At 42.4% G+C, this 22,362-nt stretch overlaps 1 protein-coding gene across 1 annotated transcript; it reads left to right on the top strand.

Annotated features, from left to right (window-relative positions):
• Window positions 1-453: 453 nt before the first annotated feature.
• Window positions 454-1,749, top strand: LOC143882894 (uncharacterized). The gene is made up of 2 exons (XM_077386280.1): window positions 454-1,023; window positions 1,180-1,749. Exons 1-2 carry the CDS (start codon window positions 454-456, stop codon window positions 1,747-1,749), a joined length of 1,140 nt encoding a protein of 379 aa, XP_077242395.1.
• The last annotated feature ends 20,613 nt before the right edge of the window (window positions 1,750-22,362 follow it).

The following is a 22,362-nucleotide window of genomic DNA, read 5'->3' as shown; positions in this document are numbered from 1 at the left end:
AAATATACCATTCTTGAGAAGACTTGTCTAGCACTAGTCTGGGCTACTCAGAAGCTGAGGCATTATTTGTTATTGAATAGGGTTCTTCTACTCTCACGGATGGACCCATTGAAATATTTGTTCGAGAAGCCAACCCTCACCGGGAGAACAGCCAGGTGGTTGTTGTTATTGTCTGAGTTCGATATCACTTATGTCACTCAGAAGTCAATTAAGGGGCGCGTGATAGCTGAACAGTTAGCCGATTCACCAGCAGAAAATAATGAATTTTTGAAAGCAGAGTTTCCAGATGAGGAGATAATGACTGTGGAAGATGAAGTTCCAGACACAAAGTGGTTGATGTACTTTGATGGAGCTGTCAACAATCGAGGCCAAGGTGTAGGGGCGGTGTTGGTATCACCAAGAAAAGAGTATATCCCTATATCCATCAAACTTCAGTTCAAGTGCACAAACAATATGGCAGAATACGAGGCATGTATTGCAGGTTTGGAAGCAGCCATGGCCATGCACATTCAGGACCTAGATGTATTCGGGGACTCAATTCTGATTATCTGTCAAACCAACGGAAACTGGAAAATAAGAGACGATAAGTTGATCCCGTATAATACGTACCTAGAGTGTCTGGTCAGAAAATTCAGAAATATCACATTCACTCATTTGTCCAGAACGAAGAATCATTTTGCGGATGCATTAGCTACTCTGGCTTTGATGCTTGACATTTCTGCGACAATGGAGGTTCAACCATTAGAAGTAAAGCTTCAATGGGCCCCGACACATGTTAACGCTATTGAAATAGCAGCAAGGTGTTCAGATGGCAAGCCTTGGTACACATATATCAAAAACCTCATCTTAAGCAAGGGGCATCCACCGGAAGCTTCTGAAAAAGAGCGAAGGTCTCTTCAGAAATTGGCGGCTAACTTTGTCATATGTGGTGAAGAGTTGTACAGGAGGTCGTTCGATGGAATCCAACTTTTGTGTATAGATGAGGATCAAGCAGCTGAACTCATAGAGCAAACACACGAAGGAGTCTGTGGACCGCATATGAACTGAAAGATGCTGTCAAGGAAGATTCTCAGACTTGGATATTATTGGCCGACAATGGAAGCAGACTGCTACGTATATGTGAAGAAATGTCACAAATGTCAGGTCTACGCCAATCTCATCCATGTGCCGCCTTCTCAGTTGCATTCTCTTACTTCACCGTGGCCGTTCTCGGTATGGGGAATAGACATTATCGGGAAGATAAGTTCGAAGTCTTCTAGTGGGCATGAGTATATCCTTGTTGCCATTGATTACTTCACAAAATGGATAGAAGCTGCTTCGTATGCGTCATTGACCTCGTCTTCTGTTGCAAGGTTCATCAAAGCGAATATTATTTGCAGATATGAAGTACCACATGAACTAATTTCAGACAATGGGCCCCATTTCAAGAAGGAGGTGGCGCATCTGTGTGAAGACTTTAAGATCAAGCATCATAAGTCTTCGCCCTATAGACCTCAAACGAACGGAGTTGTAGAAGCTGCTAATAAAAACATCAAAGTAATCATCAGCAAGATGACCGAGACTTACAAAGATTGGTCGAGCAAACTCCCATATGCTTTGTGGGCCTATAGGACGTCGATCAGGTCCTCTACAGGTGCAACTCCGTATTCTCTGGTGTACGGAATGGAAGCTGTCTTGCCTGTTGAATTGCGAATTCCCTACCTAAGAGTGATGATGGAAGCTGGGTTGCCAGAATCTGTTTGGGCTTAAGCTAGATATCAAGAGTTACAAATGATTGACGAAAAGAGGCTGAAAGCATTGTACCATGTTCAGGGGTATCAACGCTGCGTCGAGAGAGCCTTCAACAAGAAGGTTCGAGTTCGAGACCTCAAGAAAGGAGATCTTGTTCTGAAATCCTTCCGGGCACCGGTATATGATCCCAGGGGTAAATTCAAGCCGAAATGGTCAGGTCCATACATTGTTGACGAGGTCTTGCCTGGAAAAGCTGTTAGACTCCTCGATGAAAATGGAGAAAAGCTAACAGAGCCAACAAACCTTAACCAACTCAAGAAATACTATGCTTAAAGCACCAGAAGGCCTTCCTTGGCCGACCAGAGCTTCAAACCAAAAATTCTTTCTAAAAAATAAAATAAAAAAATATCAAAAGAATTCTTTGCAAAACCCTTTTGAGCTTACACAAAATCAAAATCATTCTCTTTTCAAAACCCATAAACTAGGGGCATTTGTGCCTTGAACTACGCACGACTTGATCCTCATCCTTTGGGGGTACGTAGGCAGTCTGGCTAGTCCAGATTCGGTCAAAACCTTGGAAAACTTATCAAAACTCCGGTCTTTCAAACCCTAACCTATCTCAAAAGTCCTATTGGTGCAATAGGCAAAGGTTTGTGGCTAAAAAAAAAAAAAATGGAGTCTGAAGACCCGTTAGATTGAAAACCCGCAAGGGCGATCTAAGCAAAAGTTAGGGTCATTCACCTGCTAAGTTGAAAATTCGAAAGGGCAGCTTAGGCAAAAATCAAGGTGTGAGCCTGCTGGATTGAAAACTCGCAAGAGCAATTCAGGCAAAAACTAAGGCAAGCGGTCCGCTAGATTGAAAACCTGAAAAAGGCGATCTGGTCAGTGGCAGGGATTTCTAAAGAAGTTGAACAGCTGAGGCAGACAAGACTTGTAACGCAGTATTGGCATCATCAAAGTCTGAATAGTGCCAGCATGACTTGCTTTAGTCTTTCTCTGAATTAGGGTCACTTAAGACTAAGCAATCGAAGGGGTTCAATGACCATGACGGTAATACCGAATAGGGAATGAATCACTTTTTAAAGCATGGTACTCAAGTCACTCTAAGGGTGGTTAACCTTCACCGTTTAAAATATTTGTCAGGTCAAGAAGCAAGTTGAGTCTTTCTTGAAATCCAAGTCCTGTGTTTGTCAATGTCTTTTACTTTTCACTTGTCGAAGTCTGTCGCGTGTCAAGTCAAAATATCCAAGGTCTTGTATGGTCTGTACCTTTCCCAGAGCTGGGGTGACAGACACCAAAGCAAGAGGTCTTTCTCCGGAAGACAGATTAAATCAGAACAAGGTTCAGAAGAATAGCAAGCTATCAGGCCTAGTGAAATTTTGTTAGCTGGCAGATTTGAAAGAGTTCTTTCAGGCAGAAATGATCTCATTGTTGTTATATTTCCTCTACACAGAGGGCTTTGTAAATCCAATATTCATGAAATGAAATATTTATTTCCCTGCATTTGTATTTGCTTTATTAAGACTCTAGTCATGGAAGTATGAAATAACTAGGGGCATCTTTTATGACTTGGCAAATCACGCCAAGTCATAAAAGCTGTCAAATCCACAAGAACAATCAGAATAAACCAATGTCTCCAGCAAGTTGAGATGAGAGAAGCTCGGGCACATCTCGAGTCAAACCTCCAAATTCCCCAGCTAAGCCTACTCCATAGTCAGCTCACCAGCAAAGTTAATCCCCGATGGAGTCTAACATCTATTTCCCAGAGAGTCCGCTGGCAATTGCTCAAAGCGTTCAATTCCCAACAAAAATCTAATTCTTTCAAAAATGAGTTAGTACCCAAAATCCCAGCAAATCATGTGAGCCCGGTCCTCAGCAAGGAACTCGCACTCCCATTTTCTCGGCAAGAGACAAAGTAATCTCCAAAGACATCAATCCAAATCAATCAATTCAAATCAATCAATCAATCAAAAGCGTGAGAGTATCAATCTTTTCATAAGAATTTTACTCCGCGAGCAAATTTCCATCGCTTGTTACTGCGTGAGGGTTCCGCATAACAAAGCTTTCCCTTTTGATTAGTGCGTGAGGGTTCCGCCTAATTAAATTCCACCTTTTGTTACTATGAGAGGATCCAGCCCGTTTCATACAGCATCTAAGCCCGTCTCATACGGCATCTAAGCCCGTTTCATACGGCATCTAAGCCCGTCTCATACGGCATCTAAGCCCGTTCTCATACGGCATCTACGCCCGTCTCATACGGCATCCAAGCCCGTCTCGTACGGCATCTAAGCCCGTCTCGTACGGCATCTAAGCCTATTCTCATACGGCATCTAAGCCTGTTTCATACGGCATCCAAGCCCGTCTCATACGGCATCCAAGCCCGTTTCATACGACATCTAAGCCCGTCTCGTACGGCATCTAAGCCCGTTCTTACACGGCATCCAAGCCCGTTCTCGTACGGCATCCAAGCCCGTTTCTACACGGCATCTAAGCCCGTTTCTACACGGCATCTAAGCCCGTTTCATACGGCATCAAAGCCCGTTCTCGCACGGCATCCAAGCCCGTTCTCGCACGGCATCCGCCATCCTGAGGCATTCTTTCCAAAGTCTCCTGAGAGTTTCCTTCCAAAGTCCCCTGCGGCATCCTTTCCAAAGTCCCCTGAGGCATCCACTCTGAGTAAGACCCTTGAGGCATCTGACCGCTTTAAGAATTCAACCTTCGCAAAATCATTTTCGATAATTCTTTCCTTCTTTAAACCAATTTCCGGGGCAAGTCAAAATGCGTTGTCCTTTTGGCTTTGACATTCGTGTGACGAGCACCCTCTGCTAAAGAGGGGCATATGTAGACACCCCATTTCGACCTAGCCCCAATTTCAAAAAAAAAATTGAATAAATCCCAAAATCCGGGTCCCGAAACCGAGTTCACTGTCTTCCCGAATCAAGTCTCAAGTTTCCGAAACCTAAGGTCCGGAACCAAATTTAAAGTTTCCCAAAATATCCGAACCCGACATGATCTTAAGTTAATAGCCCAACCCCATGGGCAGTTAACTCTCCCCCCATTTTCTACCCAGGCCACCCCAAGAGTTAAAAAAAAGGGTTGTCGTAATATGCTAGAGGTGGCTGTCCAAGGAATGAATGGGGGCATGAATATATCATTTCCCTATATCCCACGGAACTAGGGCATCAAGGAGAGGGCTTCATCACTTTGGGTTTTCTTCCTCTCTAGAGAGGGCAGCCGCAAGAGAAAAATCAAAATGAGCAAGGATGGTGATTGCCAGGTCACTCGGAGCCTTCTTTTCATTTCATTTCCGATTTTGATCGTGGTTTGCCGGTTTTATCGGTTTTCCGACGTTTTATCGTGTTTTGGGATGGGCGACGACGTAGCATGGCCCCTTTACAGGGATTGTCCTCGCTGAGCCCAACGATAGGCTATGACGATCGCGAAACTTGTCCTATCTTTAGCAGATTAGGATCACTAAGCTCGATTCCCTTAGAATCGCTCCCTGAGTCTATCGTATGTCCCATTTTCTTTTCCCTGGCATTTTGGGTTTGCACATACCGTGTATTTTCTAATTCCTTTCTTCCCTCACATCTTTTAGTTTATCGTGTATTCGTCTTTGGTTCCTTGTGTGTTTAGTTTCAGCTTGTTTATTCCTTGTACGTTTAGTTTCACATGCTTAGCTGTAGATATTTACTGCTTTTATGCTATTACTTGCTTAGCTGTAGCTGTGCATGCGGATGTTATTGCTTTCCTAGATGTGATGGGTTAGGAGTAGATGCGGTGAGTTAGGATTTGGATGTTTATTTTCTTTTGCCCATCCCCGAGTCATGCATGCTTAGATAGACGTTTATTCGGGGGCGCTCGTTCCCATTTCACATGATTTTAGCCCAAAACTCTTCAAAATTAATTTAAAATGGCATAAGAGACCAGGTGCTTGCACTTGGGCGAATTGGGGGCGCTTAATACCGTCCCCATTCATCATCAGGCACAGACTTTTGTATCTCTGGTTATCCGTTGCAACAGAGTATTTCATGGGATCCAGGGCCTACTTCCTTGGATGGCGAATCTTCTTTGTTATAGGTACATCTTGGTTCCGGGCTGGTCCTTGAATCGAGAAGTATCTCATTTATATCGCCACTCATGCTGTGAGTGGCATCATTTCGAGAGTTCCTTGGTAGACCTCTCCTTCACATTGTGGAGATCTTAGAGGACAGACGTGGGATCTCGTGTCCCTCCCCCAACCGTCCTCAGGATCGGGGTCCACAGGTGCAAGCCCTTATAGTCCCTTATTTTCCAAAAATTACTGTCCGGACCACACTATAGGATGATCCAACCGTCCATGTGATTCAAGTTATGCAACACAAGTTAAATAGGTTGATCCCCTACAATTTTTCATTGGATGATTCCAACCCTCCGATCTATAAAGTAAATGCATATTATGGAAACCTCTATAGATCAAAGGGTTTGGTTGATCCTATGAAAATGATTTTTGGGGAACAACCTATTTAAGTTGTGTTCCATCAGATGGACGGTTTGGATCATCCTATGATGTGGTTCGTAAGCCGTAGTACTTTTAAAAAAATAAGGGACAATAAGGGCTTACACCATATTTAATAACCAATTGGGCCATATTTAGCAAATGCATGATTTTGGTTATATCTTACTTAGAAAAATAAGTTAATATATAGTAGATATATTATATATGGTTGTGTCTGTGTGCAATGCTGATGCATACCCCAAAAATTTTAAATACTTATAAGAAAGAATATCATACTGTAGACACCCCATTTTGACCGAACCCTAATAGAGTCGTTATGATAGAAACCCTGTCAAACTAGTGTTTTAATATCCCAAATTTGTTCCCAAGCTAGGTTAGGATCCCACTAAAGTTTCCGTAAAATTTCGTCAGAATCCGAGCACGTTTGCCTAGTAAACGAGCCGAGGTAAGTGTCGTGGTGCAAGTTTATAAGGGTGACGATTTAGCCAGAAATAGGGGTGCGCTGGAGCCTGGGAAACCAGTTCAAATTTTTCGTAATGGGTTGTCCAGGGAGATACGGGGGATACGGATTAGTGTATAACAAAATTAGTTAGGAGAGAATCTTAAAAAGCTTCCTAGGTGGTTAGGATTTCTTTGATCTTAACCCTTGAATCAAAAGGTGATTTGAAGGGTTAAGATCAAAGGGAGAGAAGATTTTTTTTTTGCAAAGATTAATTCCCCCCTGTTTTCTACTTGGCCCCCCTGTAGGTTAAGAAATGTACAAAATGCATAGATAGGGGCTGTCCAAGGGAGAGGAAGGAGGCAGAATATATCATTTTTTTTATTTTAGACCATTTCTTTCCTGGGCCCCTCCCCTGTTGAGTAAAGAGTAGTCATAAATATGCATAGAGGGGGGGCTGTCCCGAGAGAAAAGGGGTCGAATTTATCAATGCCCTATATAGACACCTAGCGAATTAGGGTTGACAGGGATTTTCTTTTTTTTTCTATCGTTCGAAGCAGAGAAGAGAGAAAAGCTCCCATATCCACTGACCATCTCCTCAACCATCATCTTCGGCCGGCCATATCCCTCCTCCTCTTCATCTTCTTCTTCTTCTTCCTCATCTTCTTCTTCTTCTTCTTCCATCCACAACCTCCCACCATCATTTTTTTAGTTTTTTATTTTTAACCCTTAAAACCCATCTCCAATACCTCCGACCCCATCTCCATTGATTCCGGCAAGCTTGCCAAAATCCGATTACCACCATCAATCCATCTCCACCTTTTCCTTTCATTTTTTCCTTTTCTCCTCTGCAAAATCCGAAACCCCCAAAAAACCCATTTCTGCAACTTTTCCATCACCGGAACTCCGGCCGACCTTCTTCCATCTCCTCTGCAACTCCAACCTCTACCACCACCACCGACCATTTCTTCACCCCAAAACCCATTTCCACCACCACCACTCCCCCTTTTTCCATTTCCATTAACCCATTTCAACCATTTTCTCCGGTCGTCTTAGTCAAAATCCGGCAAGAGACCACCGGCACCCATCATCACCCTCATCAATTTCATCTCCACCCACTCCTTTCTCGGATTTTTTTCTCAAGGGAGAGGCTTCTTGTTCTTCTCCTTCTTTGTAAACACACACACACAGAGAGAGAGAGAGAGAGAGAGAGAGAGAGAGAGAGAGAGAGAGAGAGAGAGAGACTTGGAGAGTTTTTTTTCATTCGGGTGAAGAGAGGAGAAGAGAAGGAACCACCAGCTCCATCCGGCAAACTCACCCCAACTCCGGCCGGAATCCTGCCATCCACCATGGAATCCGACAAAAAACCCCAATAAATCCGGTCACCACCATCTTCTTTTTTTTTTACAACCACCAACTAAACCCATTCCTCATCCCATCAATCCCATTTCTATTCCCATTTGTATCCCAAACCCTTCTCGTCTCTATCATTTCCACCTCCATTCCCAATCCCCACCTCCTCCAACCTTATCTCTAAACCCATTTCATTTTCCCATTAAAACCCACCCCATCGGTTACCCATCTCCATCACAACCACCGACCCTCACCTCTGTTTCAACCCCATCCTCACAACCCACTTCATCTCCCTTGTGCAGCCATTGAACCTGCAAAACCGTACCTCTTCCATTTTTATCAAACCCGTCGGAATCCCGCGGGATCATCGCTCTCTCTCATTTCCACCTCCATTACTTCTTTGAAAATTGAAAGAAGGGTTGGATTTGAGATTTGAAAGTAGAGAAGGGGTAAAGAGAGCATTGATTTAGGCATGGGAAGAGGCTTTCATTTAGTGTTCTGAGAAGAAGACAGAGAAGTTAGAGATTAGTTTTAGGGTTTTCATGGTATATAGCCAAGGAAAGACAGGAGAAAGACATCAATACCAGGTAAGCTCCCCAGCTCTCCCTATCCTATTTTAAGTTATGGGGAATTGTTTTCGGTTCTAGTCCTCTCTCTGATTGGATGATGCTTAGTTCATGGATATGGTTTTCGATCTCATTTTTTTTAATGGTTGTGGTCTTTGAATCATGTCAAGATAGTTGATCTCATCAAATATTATTTTTGGTATTGATTTTTTGTGTCACTGATCTACCCGGAAAAATGTTTATGAGAAGCACAACCGTCATAGATGGATAAATTTTCCTTGAATGCCTTGCTTGGTTTTCTATGATGCTGCGCAGCTTACAGATGTTGGATTATAGAGTGGAGGAGGTAGAACTCTTGTTTTCTTTTATGACAAGAATTCTTAAGGAAACAATGTTAAAACCTTCGGTTGATCTTGTCAGTTCATTTGTGCTTATTGCAATTTAGTCCTCAACTCTGCCCGATTTTTGTGCAAGTCTCGCTCATTTTCTGTACAGATTTAACGCTCAAATCTGCCCAGTTTTGATACAAATTTTACTCATTTTCTGCACAATAATTCACTCCCTGTTTTGGGTGCAGTTTGACCAGCAATTTAGCCCTGTTTTCCCCTTTAGCAGCCATGTTCTTACCCCATAAGTCGGCTCCTCTTTTGCACAGATTAAGCATATGATATCAGCCCCATGATGTTTGAATAATTATATGGTTTCAATTGGTTTGCAAGAGTTATTTGGGACTCTTAGCATCATCGTGATAGTTTTATAAATGTGGTACCTTGGAAGGAGTATATAGCTTAGATGTGTTAATAGTCTGTACCTTCCCTGCCCTTTCAATTTGAGAATATAAATCATTGCATGAGGTACACTATGATCCTATCCTTTTGTCTCTTAACATCCAAATGCCTTTATTTCAATATGATATGTGTTATTCAAAATCAAATTTCAGTGTTACCTTTTCAAGGCTTTATTATGTTGATCCCAGAAGGTTTCGGGTTGATGCATGTTGTGTGGCAACCATTATTGCGAGTTCCTGTATTTTGTAGTTCGGACTTATATTAGATGGGAAATTAGTGTTAAAAAAAAAGGGGGTGTTCCAAGATTTCATTAGGCATGGGTAATCAGTGTGCTGAGGTAGTTTTACTTGGCTTTGGCAATAGTGTTTTCATGGTTGTTTGGGTTACATGACTGCTCTCTCATCCTAAATGGTTATCATATGATGTTTTATCTTGTTCCAATTCAATAATTTTTTATTAATATCCAACATTTGAATAGTGATTGTCTGCCCATATATATATATAAATATTATCTGGAGAGAAGTAATTTTTGAAATGATAATTGGATGTCTGTTGATATATAGAGAGAGAATTATGAAGGAAGTAACATCAAACCAATGCGCTGAATGGTGCAAAATTTAATCAATTGATTCGCATGATTACTGCTTTGGTCTCTCTGCTCGTTAATCATTAAATGGAGCTATTGCGGCATGTTATTGTAGGGCATTGGATAATGAGTCAGGTCCAGTGTAGCTTCTAAGTTAAGTTGTGCTCTTGTTAATGTGAGCGTGAGTATCAAATTTCATAGCGATGAAGGTGGTAGCCCAAGCCCATCCTTACGGGACTTGCTCAGTCCAAGTAGCACACCCCTCCTTTGTATATAGGAGACTTGCCTAGTCTTTTAGACGCCTTTTAGATATTAGAACCCTTCTCATTGCAAGGGAGATGATACGGATCCTTGGAGCCCTCTCTTGTCTAGGAGACTTGCCCAGTCTCGTTGATCCTTTGTCTGCATCCTTTGTGTACAGGAGGAGGCATGTCTTGCCTCATTTATAGACCCCCTATTTGGAGACAAGCCTTGTTTCGCGTAGAGAGTTTCCCCTTTAGGAGGCTTACCTAGCCTCATGTTAGAGTGGCCTCCTCTTTTAGAACGAGTCTTTTTCTTGGTAGCGTTATTAGAGAGTCATTGACTCATTTTTCCCCTCTTTGGTGTTTTTCTAGTTAGGAGTTTCTCCTTTAGAATTGTCATTCTTCTTGATTCGAGACTAACTAAGTCTTATTAGAGCCTTCCCTGCTTGGGATCTTAAATTGTTTTCTCTGTTCTTGGGGCGCTTGTTTACTTGTTATGGTTCGTCTCTTTGAGACATTAGTTGATTGTTCAGGATTTTCCCTTTTGATTTAGGGCTTTGTCCTAGTCTGTGGTTGTACTTGCGTGTTCCCTTTAAGATCGAAAACATTTAAAGATCCAGAGCATTGGAAAGGTTTAAAATCTAAAAAACATTAGAAATTTGAAACTCAAAAATATTTGAAAACTTTAAAAATATCAAAAACATTTGAAAAACATTAAAAAAACTTAAATCAGCTAAAGTGTTGAGTTTTATAGCGTATTAAGAGAGTTCGTTTCGAACTACGTTGGCTTGATCCTCTTCCACGAGGTACGTAGTGCATCTTGGGATCTTCATCCCAAGTCCAGCCAAACTTTGTAAATAAATGCTTTAACCCTTTTTCTTCAAAACCTTGTTTTTAACAAGATCTTCCTCTAGAGTTAGGAGTTTGTCCTAGATAGAGAGTTTCTTTTTAGAGTTAGGGAGTTTGTCTTTGATTTGTTGTGTGCTTGTGCTATTTGTTTTAGAGTTAGGGGTTTGTCCTAGAGTTATAGGAGCGCCTCCGTCCGGTCAGTTGGCGATCCACATCGCCGACTGATGACTAGAATAAGATGCGTTAGTCAACCCTTTGTTTTCCTTAGGAAATACAGCCTAGTTAGACGTAGGTTGTAGGAACCACCTGCATTAGCTTAGGGCTAACCTGCATTTAGTTAGGGCATATAGGGGGTCCTAAAATCCATAATTCACTGGAATTTAAATAATCGTACAAGAAACTTTAATAACTGGTCCAGTCTTTTAGATCGAGTCTAGGATAGAGGTCTAGGTGTCTTAGGCATCCTAGTTTAGAATAGGCACGAAGAACTACGTTGCCTTGATTCTCGTGGAGGCGGGGATACGTAGGCTTCTTTGGATGAATATCAGACCGTCCGAGGACTCGGGCTAAATCGCTTAGAGTCTTAGGATTTGTTGTGTTGTCATTGTTGTGTATTTTGTTGTGTTTTCTTACTTTCATGCGCAGACCTTATACCTTTAGCTGTAGCATGCATGTGTTTGCCCACCAGAACTTAGACACCCATTAGGCATGTCACACATAACCTAGCGATGCTTAGGTGATACGCTTCTTTCATTTATGTCGTGTATGCTTATTATTTCTACTCTCAGGAAATGCATGCTTAGATAGACGACTCCTGAGGATTGTTCCCATTTCACATGATTTTTGCCCAAAACTCTTCGAGGTTAATAATAAATGGCATAAGAGACCAAGTGTTCACGCTCGGGCGAATTGGGGATGCTCTTCAGACCTTCTCCATTCGTCATCAGGCACAGACCTTTTGTATCTCTGGTTATCCATTGCAAACAGAGCATTTGTTTTGGTTCAATGGCGCATCCATGGATGGCGACTCTGAGTTATTTTTAGATATATCTTGGTTTCGAGCCTTGGCTCCGGATCAGGATGTATCTCATTCTTTTTAAATCGCCACTCATGCTATGCTGTGAGGGTGGCAGCAGTTTTGAGAGTTCCTTGGTTGAGCTCTCCTTCACACGTGGATGATCCAGAGGGTGTTAGGGACACGTTACCTCACCGTCCTCGGATCGGGGTCCACATGCTGGCGACTCTGCTGGGGGAGTTCTTGAAGCATTGCCTAACTCTTTAAAAATGCCATTTTTTATTAACTTTGGAGAAATTTGAGCTAAAATCATTTTAAATGGGAATTCTATCGTTAGAATCCAGGGGCACCAGATAGGTGCGTAATTAAAACAAGGTATTCACACACTGCACAGTATGCATTGTCATATTTATTATTTCTTTCATTGTTTTTCATTGTTTTTTTTATTATTGGCTCCACGGGATAGATACAATGCGTGCAAGACTGGGATGTCATTACCCTGATGGTACTGTTGTATCTATTTCCAAGCTATGCGCCAGTGCTGCAGCCGTAAACAGTAGGTGTACTTGTGTTTACAGCAGCCGATGAGCAATGAAGCATACTATGTATAACACTAGTTGTACTTGTGTTATACATATTAAGTATGTTTCATACGCATAGTACCCGATAGATTGAGTCCGGAGCCCTACTTTATTTTATATATTATGTATATACTTACTGACTTAGTGAAACCCAACTAGGAAGTACCCGTGTTTATATAAGGATATTGCATTCATATAGGGTCGAACATGTGTTGCTTACACATGTGAAGCTTAGAGTTAGGAGCTTTGTCCCACTTGTAGACTAGGGTAGCTTATTTTATATGGCTACAACACGGTCATGGTACACTCATCAGTCTGTCTTGAGTCGAGATTTTCTCGACTCCGTTAGATTAGATTAGGGCTGGTGCCCCTGGTTAGGGTATATGTATATGTGTATATACCTATATATACTGATTATGTATATTAGGGTTCTCTTAGTTAGAGTTCCTTATTTATTTCAATCGGTTATACTCATTCCTTACTCGGATCTAAATCTAATCAGTGACTTTTGATCACCATTACCTTGGCCATGATTTGTCCTTTGATCTGTTGATTATAGGAGTTGATCCGTTGTCATACATTCTCATCTGCAGTCACCAATTCATTAGATTATCTTTCTCTTGTGACCACGTTTCGTTTACTGATTGTGAGCTTATCTTATTACTGTCAGTTGAGTAGTAGTATTCTTACTGAGAGTCTTGTACTACTATTCTTTCCATTCACATACCCTTTGGTTGAGCTGTGAGAATCCTTTGTATAGCCGTTATGCTGTCGATTTTTATCCACAATACTTTGAGCATGACTGCTATTTCTTAGAGTTAGGAGAACCATGAGTTTACCTTACCTTGACTTTCTTGTCTAGCGCCGTTATGCTGCTGGATTTTATCCATAATATTTTGAGCATGACCGCTATTTCTTAAAGTTAGAAAAAACATGAGTTTACCTTACCTTGACTTTCTTGTTTAGTCATTATGCTGCCGAATTTTTGGCAACATATTTTGAGCATAACTGCTACTCTTTAGAGTCAGTTCACTTAGTCTGGGCCTTGACGTCCTTGTATAGCCGTTATGCTGCTGGATTTTATCCAAAACATATTAAGCATGATTGCTATCCTTTGGAATCAGTCTACCTTGTCTTGATTCCCATGTATAGTCTGGATTAGCTTGGAGCCCACTCTTAGTGGAAACTTCTGATTTGATCAGTTGTCTTATATCCTTTCAGTTTCACTAGGTTAGTAGCCTGTACATATCTTTCTCGTGGTCACAATTTATTTGTTACCCTGTGATTATGTATTCACCTTTTTGTTGTATCATAAATTCATCTTATGTATACATCGCTCAATAGGATTAGATCCTTACCTGTTGTGTCTTGAGATCTGGCCGATAGCTCATTTACTGTCCTTATGACCATGGTCTATCATTTTGATCCTCTTGATCGCACAGTTGATGATATTCATCGCCAAATTTAGATCCGGTTTGCGACCTACTTTTGTCATTTTATGGCCGCGGTCTATTTTCTGATTTATTGGTTATCTTTCATCTTTGATGAAAAATTCAATGTCCCAGATTGTATCCTTCCTCTGTAATTGATCATCAAATTTATCCCTTTCATTTGTTTATGGATATCTCCTTTCTCTCATAATTTTGTCTTGTCTGGGTGATTAGGTTTGATCATGGCAAATAATGTGTTGAAGAGTTGGATAAATGAGACTCTTAAAACTCTTCCTCATGAGCATTCAGAGAGGAGTATGGCCGAGAAGTTTATTAGTACATTCAATCATCTGAGCATACTCGGTATAGACTGGAAATTTCTCCAAGCAGCTGCCAATCTTTGGGATCCTACTCTTCATGTTTTTAGATTCGGTTCCTTTGAATTTTGTCCTATCTTTGAGGATTAGTGCGTCCTATTGGAGCTCCCATTGGAGGGACTCTGGGTCCAACCTTTGAGTCCAGATGACCCTCATTCTCTTTTCTGCAAATTGTTTAAAAATTCCACGGTTGATGCTCTGGCATATCTTACAGACACAGGCGTGCGAGTCCAAGACCTCATCAAACTTTTTTCTAAAAATGTTGACCCTACTGACTCCCGTTTTCAGAGTTGTCGACAAAATGCTTTGATTTTTGGTGTCTTCGCACGTTATGTGCTTCGTGGAGATTCTTATAATGCTCCTTTGGCCCTGTTAGCTGTGGTGGATCAAATCAATGAAGGAAGGAATCCTATTCCCACCATACTCGCAGAATCTTTCTCCGGACTAGATCTTATTGCTCGTCAAAAGTTTCATGATAATTTCTTTGGATGTGTGAAATTGCTGTACGTATGGCTTTGTGAAAAGCTCACTGTCCTCCAGCCAAAAAGCCATGACAAATACACCTTGAAGGATTTCTCATCCTGGCAACCAATGGCCAACCGACCACAATCCATCGATGAGTGGCGTAATTGGTTGCAACATGTGGAGGAAACCCAATTTTGTTGTGTGAGTCATTCTTGTTTGCAAGTTATCACTAGCACTTACCCATATCCCTTTGTGTATCTTATGGGTTTAGAAAAGTCAAACTTTTATGCACCAATCCGTTTTCTTCATCAGATCACAGGATGCCCTTGTCCCCCCGGAACTGTAGCACCTCCTTTATGTGAAAAATTGTATCCTGATCTCATTCAGTCCATCGTAGCTGCTTGGAGAAATAAGGTCGTGGGAAAGAGGTTTGCCTTAACATCTAAGGTTCGACGTGGAGAGTTACCGGGAGAGCTCGCAGTCAAAAGAGCTCGGACTGCAGAGCCTTGAGGATCTTCGGCGAGATTGTCATTTCTTTATTGTCTTCATTTGTTTTACTTGAATATAATCAGAGTCAAAGATTGTAAATCTGATCTCATTATAGAAGAAAATTTAAAGAAAGAAATTTTACTCGATACATGTTATAGACAGTTGGCAATTCAGGGTTTCATCATTTTTCATGTAACCAATTGCTGACATTGTAACCTGTCAATTTAGTCAATACAAAGGATGTTTACTTTTCTTTTCTCTCTATTGGTGCAAACTGTCGTGTTTCATTTGTCAATCATTTAATCTAGTTTGTTAACTTCCAATCAGGATTATGAAAGATAGCAACCATCGCTCCGAAATAGGACACCCAAGCTAAACCCACCTGGTCTAGACCTACCTCATTGTCTAGATTTGTTCGTCACTTCGATCCCACTGCATCACCAACAATACCTTTACCATCTTCACCGGAGTCGTTAGGTTCTTTCGAAGTAAACCAAATGGCTACTGACCCGGTGGACCCCATGATAACTATACAAGAGATGTTGAGAAATACGGGCCGAGATATAGCGGGATTGAAAGATGAAGTGACTCATCTGAAAAACCAGGGTACTGAAAAGGTCTCTACTTCTAGAGATCCCGCCATTCAGCCTCCTCCGGCCATATCTCCTAACCTCACCAGACCAGTCATCTCTCCTGTAGAGATCGATCTGGAGGAGGAGCAGTATGCTGAGGAATATTTTGTCCCTCAGGTAAATATAGAAAAAGAGTTATTCGATATGTACGAGAAGATGGCTCGTGACATTGAGAGCATGAAGGTTCAGGCATCCAAGGGATTCGATATCTCTGAATTTCTGATGTCCCCCAATGCCATATTCCCACCTAAGTTCAAGGCGCCAGATACCGATAAATATGACGAAGCTGGGTGTCCAAGAAACCACGTCAGGTGGTTCATCACTCTTTCTCAGCAGCATGGCTTAAGTCGAGAGCAGATGGTCCATTTATTCCCCATGTCTCTTATAGGGGTGGCCAAGAGGTGGTTTTTGAGATTGAAACCCGAAGAGATTAGGACATTGGAAGAGATCTCTAACCGGTTTGTAGAGCAATTCTCTATGGAAGAAGGGATCGAGGTCACTAAAAGAGATCTAAAGCTGTTGACGCAGAATCCTCAGGAGACATTCACATCTTTCATCAGGCGCTGGAGGTGCAAGTCTGCCCAACTGAGCCATAGAATGTCAGAGGAAGACCAGATAAAGTTGGTCCTCAAGAGCTTGTCTCCGCAGTACTTCCACTTCATGGCACCGCAGCACTATCAGAATTTCGATCACTTGATTAAGACTGGCACCCAAATCGAGGATGCTATTGCTAAGGGCCTCAGAGCCAAGACGCTATCCGATGTCCGAGAAGGGAAGAGGCCTATGATCCAACCGAAGGAAGTACAAGCCATCAGTTATACCAGACCAGCAGCCAAGCCTGTTGCTGAAGTTGTTAGACCAATGGTGAAGAAGCAGTTCAGGCATTTTGACCCATTACCATTTCCACTGCCCATGATACTTAAGAAGTTGATCAGAGACAAGAAGATCAGACTTCCAGATGTCAAACATGTACCTAATCCGCTGCCCGTAAATTGGAGAAGGGATCAATACTACGAGTATCACAGAGGCCCAGGGCACATGACTGAGAACTGTTTGGCTTTGAAGCACGCGATTCAGAACATGATCGATAAAGATGAACTTGCAGTGGAAAGGCCGAATACTACTCAGAACCCTCTCCCCAACCACCGTGATATTGCTCCTCCCACTACTAACGCCATCTTTGTAGATGAGCCCATCCTTTATCCCTCTGTTCTTATTTGCGCTATTACATCTGACAAAACATATGTTTTGAAGTTTGACGATGAAGAGCTCAGAGAATTCAGAGAAAAAGAACCTTATGTGCTGTCGTTCAACGACGCTGAACTCGCCGAGTCATCTTCATCTCAGCCTTGTGCGCTTCAGAGTGTTGGTCTGGAAGAAGCAAAGAAAGCCACCTATGTCCTAAGGATTGCGGACTTTGAAGAGGATGTCAGTAATGCACCATATGTTCGCGGAATGGAGGAAGACGAATTGCTGTTACTAGACGATCAATGTGACGAGATGCGTCACATGACCAGAGGTGGGCGTGTATTCAAACCTCCTGAGTTGATCGTAGAAAATCCGGCAGAGGTTGCGGGAACGTAGGAGATCAGAGGCAGAATAAAGTGAGCACAGACGAAGAAGATGAGAGCCTGTCAAAGCAGCTGAAGAAGACTCGGGCTAATATCTCAGTATGGGGTTTACTCATGGCCTCATCAAAGCACAGAAAGCTGGTCCTTCAAGAGCTTAATGCAGCACAAGTTTCTGTTAATACCTCGCCCGATGAGCTTGTCAGTCTCGTAGCCATGGCCAGAGCAGCGAAAACATTGTCATTCGCTGATGACGATTTACCTCCTGAGGGCCAAGACCATACCAAGCCTCTTAAAATCACAGTCATCTGTAACAAGAAGAAGGTGCCAGAGGTGTTGGTTGACAACGGCTCTGCGCTGAATGTTTGCCCGTTAAGCACCCCAGCAACCCTTGGGTTCGGTCCTGAGAATTTTATTCCATCCGAGCAGGGTATTCTGGCATATGATGGCACTCGCCGAGACGTAATCGGGACTCTGGTCACTGAGATACGGATTGGCGGAGAGGACTTTGAGGTAGAATTCCAAGTCTTAGATATTAAGGCTTCATTCTTACTGTTGCTTGGCCGTCCGTGGATGAACAAGGTCGGGGTTGTTCCGTCTACTCTCCACCAAAAACTGAAGTTCATTCACAGGAACAGAGTGATAACTGTAAAGGGGGATCCAGACCTTGAGATAGGGAAGATTACTCCAGATTTGACTGCGGGAAAATTCGAAGATGTCAGTTTGACTGGGTTTTCGCTAAAGGTGACTACGATCACTTTCAAAGAGGCTTTGAATGAGGAAATTTGTTTCCTGACCAGTACGAATTCGAATGTCATCAGGATGATTCACCGACAGGGGTATATGCCAGGCGCCGGGTTAGGCAAATATCATCAGGGTTTGACCGAGTTTCCTGTGTTCAAAGCATTCAATGGTTTGTTCGGACTAGGTTACAAACCTACAGAGAAAGAAATCAGAGAGATGAAGCAGCTAATGCTGAAATGGGCAGAAAACCATCGCCGGGGTTTGGGTTTACCAATGGCACCCTTTGATTTGACAATGAATGGCCGGTTCCGAAAAGAAAGCGCAGCCTTTCCTTTCTGTGGCTTTACTGAGACATGGATAGATGAGAACACAGGGCAGATGCTTCCGGGGTTTGAGATTTTCTTCGATCTTGAGCTAGAAGATGAGCCAGTGAGTATGCAGATTATAGAGGCAGAGTCTGAGACTGATTGGGCAGAGCACATAGAGCCGAGCCTTCTGAATTCACTTTTCCAAGAAGGGTCACAAACTGTGGCCGTGATTGGCAGGAGCCCTCTGATACTAGACCCAACTCGTCTTATCACCCCGGCTGAGGAACCTCTGACTAACTGGACTTCTCAAGTCCTACCCCAGGTTATTTTCCAGTACAATCGAATCCCTTCAGAAGAGTCAGTCGTCCGTAAGTACGTGTCAGTCTCCGAGTTTGATTCAGAGTCTATTTCTTCTAATAAGTCTTTTGATGCAGGTACCATAGAGGACTATTCTGCTAAGGTCGGTGACGGTTCTCCTTTTCTGGCAAGATTGAGTTGAAGATTGTTCCTAATAAAGCATCTGATGCTGGTTCCTCATATAGTTCTGAGTCAGTTGACGCAGGTGTCAACATATCCATCGAGTTTGTAAAAACGAGTCCAAAGTTCATTGTAAACCCCGATGAGGGTAATTCATCTGTTGATGTATTTGATTCAAATTTCAATGAAATAAATGATTCTTCTTCTGAGTACATTCCTGTCTCTATTTCATCTACTGAATCTGCTTTAAAATCTGATAATCTTAATAATAACAATCAAGACTCCCCCTCTGATGAGGATGCCGACGAAACTCCCCCTGAAATCAGACATATGATCCAACAGGAGGAGAGTGGCCGAGCAAAACCACTTGATGAGGAAGTTGAAACTGTGAACATCAGTGACGAAACCTCAATTCAGAAAATAAAGATTGGCAAAACTTTATCTCCTGAAGAACGCGAGGAATTGATCACCCTGCTTAAAGAGTTCAAAGAAGTTTTTGCTTGGTCATATGATGACATGCCAGGATTAAGCGAGAAAATTGTTCAGCATCGCTTACCCTTAATCCTTGGTGCTAAACCAAGGAAGGAAAAGCTCTGAAAACTCAAAACAGAATGGGAGTTGAAAGTCTATGAAGAAGTGAAGAAATTGTTGGAAGTAAAATTCATCCAAGTGGTGGAATATCCTGAATGGCTCGCGAACATAGTACCGGTGCCCAAGAAGGACGGGAAAGTCAGAATGTGTGTTGATTTTAGAGATTTGAACAAGGCAAGTCCAAAAGATGACTTTCCCCTTCCAAACATCGACCTCCTGGTGGATAACACTGCCGGGCATGCTCTTTTATCCTTTATGGACGGATTCTCAGGGTACAATCAGATTAAAATGGCACCTGAAGACATGTTGAAGACAGCGTTCATTACTCAGTGGGGTACATATTGCTACAGGGTGATGCCGTTTGGTTTGAAAAATGCTGGTGCTACATAACAGAGAGCCGCTACGACTCTTCTTCATGTTATGATTCACAAAGAGGTTGAGGTTTACGTTGATGACATGATCGTAAAGGGGAAGACTCAGCCTGAGCACACTGTTGCCCTGAGAAAGTTCTTTGAGCGGATCAGGAAGTATCAGCTTCGTCTGAACCCGAGTAAATGTGTATTTGGCGTTAAGTCAGGAAAACTCTTGGGGTTTATGGTTAGCGAAAGAGGGATCGAAGTGGACCCGCAAAAGATCAAGACGATTCAAGAAATGCAGCCGCCGAAGACAGAAAGGCAGATCCGAGGTTTCCTTGGCAAAGTTCAGTATCTGAGACGGTTCATAGCACATCTGACGATGACGTGTGAACCCATTTTCAAGCTTCTGAAGAAGAATTCCTCGAAGAAATGGAATGAAGAATGTCAGGAGGCATTTTAAAAAGTTAAGCGGTGCTTATCTTTACCTCCTGTTCTATCGCCAGTTATTCCAGGCCAGCCGTTGCTGTTGTACTTATCTATCACAGATATAGCGATGGGTTGCATGCTTGCTCAGCAGGATCTTGAGTCTAAGAAAGAAATGCCCATTTACTACATCAGTAAGAAGATGCTAGAGTACGAATTAAAATACACTGTTTTGGAGAAGACTTGTCTCGCATTAGTTTGGGCAACCCAGAGGCTTAGACGTTATTTGCTTTCAAACAAGGTTCTTCTGCTTTCACGAATGGACCCTCTAAAGTACTTGTTTGAGAAATCTGCCCTTATAGGAAAGACTGCAAGGTGGTTATTGTTATTGTTTGAGTTCGACATCACTTATGTCACTCAGAAATCAGTTAAGGGGCAGGTTATAGCAGAACAATTGGCCGATGCTCCAGTTGAGGAGAATGCTGTTCTAAAAGCCGAATTCCCTGATGAAGAGATTATGGATATCGAAGAAGAAGAGGTTCTCAGCACCAAGTGGTTAATGTACTTTGATGGAGCCGTAAACAGTCGTGGTCAAGGATTGGGTGCAGTCTTGGTATCTCCAAAGAAAGAGTACATTCCTATCTCCGTCAAGTTGCAGTTCGAGTGCACCAACAACATGGCAGAGTACGAAGCTTGTATTGCCGGACTCGAAGCAGCCTTAACTTTGTGGATTTAAGACATTGATGTGTTTGGGGATTCCATCCTGATCATTTACCAGATTAATGGGCAATGGAAAACTCAAGAAGATAGATTGATCCCTTATAATATGTATTTGGATTCTCTGGTCAGGAAATTCAGGAGCGTCACATTTACTCACTTGTCAAGGACCAGAAATCATTTTACTGATGCTTTGGCTACTTTGGCCTCGATGTTAGATATCTCTGCTACAATGGAAGTTCAACCGCTAGCCATCAGACTACAATGGGCTCCTACGCACATAAATGCTATAGAGATTTCAGCTAGATGTCCAGATGGGAAACCTTGGTACACAGATATCAGAAACCTCATTTCAGGCAAGGGCCATCCTCCAGAAGCTTCGAGCAAGGAAAGAAAAACTCTTCAGAAGTTAGCTGCTAATTTCATCATTTGCGGTGAAGAGCTGTACAGAAGGTCATTTGATGGCATACAACTTCTTTGTGTTGATGAAGATAAAGTTGCAGAGCTCATTGAGCAGACTCACGAGGGAGTTTGTGGACCTCATATGAATGGGAAAATATTGTCAAGAAAGATCCTTAGACTCGGATTCTATTGGCCTACAATGGAAGCAGACTGCTTTGCATTTGTAAAGAAATGCCATAAGTGTCAAGTCTATGCGAATCTTATTCATGTTCCCCCTTCAGAATTGCACTCTTTGACTTCGCCGTGGCCGTTTTCAGTATGGGGAATTGACATTGTTGGGAAGATTTATCCGGGATCCTCGAGCGGGCATGAGTACATCTTGGTGGCTATTGATTATTTCACGAAGTGGATAGAGGCTGCATCTTATGCTTCCATCACTTCGAGCACAGTTGCAAAGTTCATCCGTACCAATATAATTTGCAGATACGGAGTACCTCATGAGTTGATTTCAGATAATGAATCACATTTCAAGAAAGATGTGTTACACCTATGTGAAGAATTTAAAATCAAGCACCACAAGTCGCCTCCTTATAGGCCGCAGACGAATGGAGCCGTTGAAGCACCAAATAAGAACATCAAAGTCATTATCAGTAAGATGACTGAGACTTACAAGGACTGGTCGAACAAACTTCCTTATGCCTTATGGGCTTATAGAACATCGATCAGGTCTTCAAC

Source organism: Tasmannia lanceolata, unplaced genomic scaffold (genome assembly GCF_043159265.1).
Source record: "Tasmannia lanceolata isolate RefF3 unplaced genomic scaffold, GAP_Taslan_0.1 ptg000008l, whole genome shotgun sequence".
Classification (NCBI taxonomy): Eukaryota; Viridiplantae; Streptophyta; class Magnoliopsida; order Canellales; family Winteraceae; genus Tasmannia; species Tasmannia lanceolata.
The sequence above is the reverse complement of the archived record's forward strand: the minus strand, read 5'-3'. Positions and strand labels throughout refer to the sequence as shown.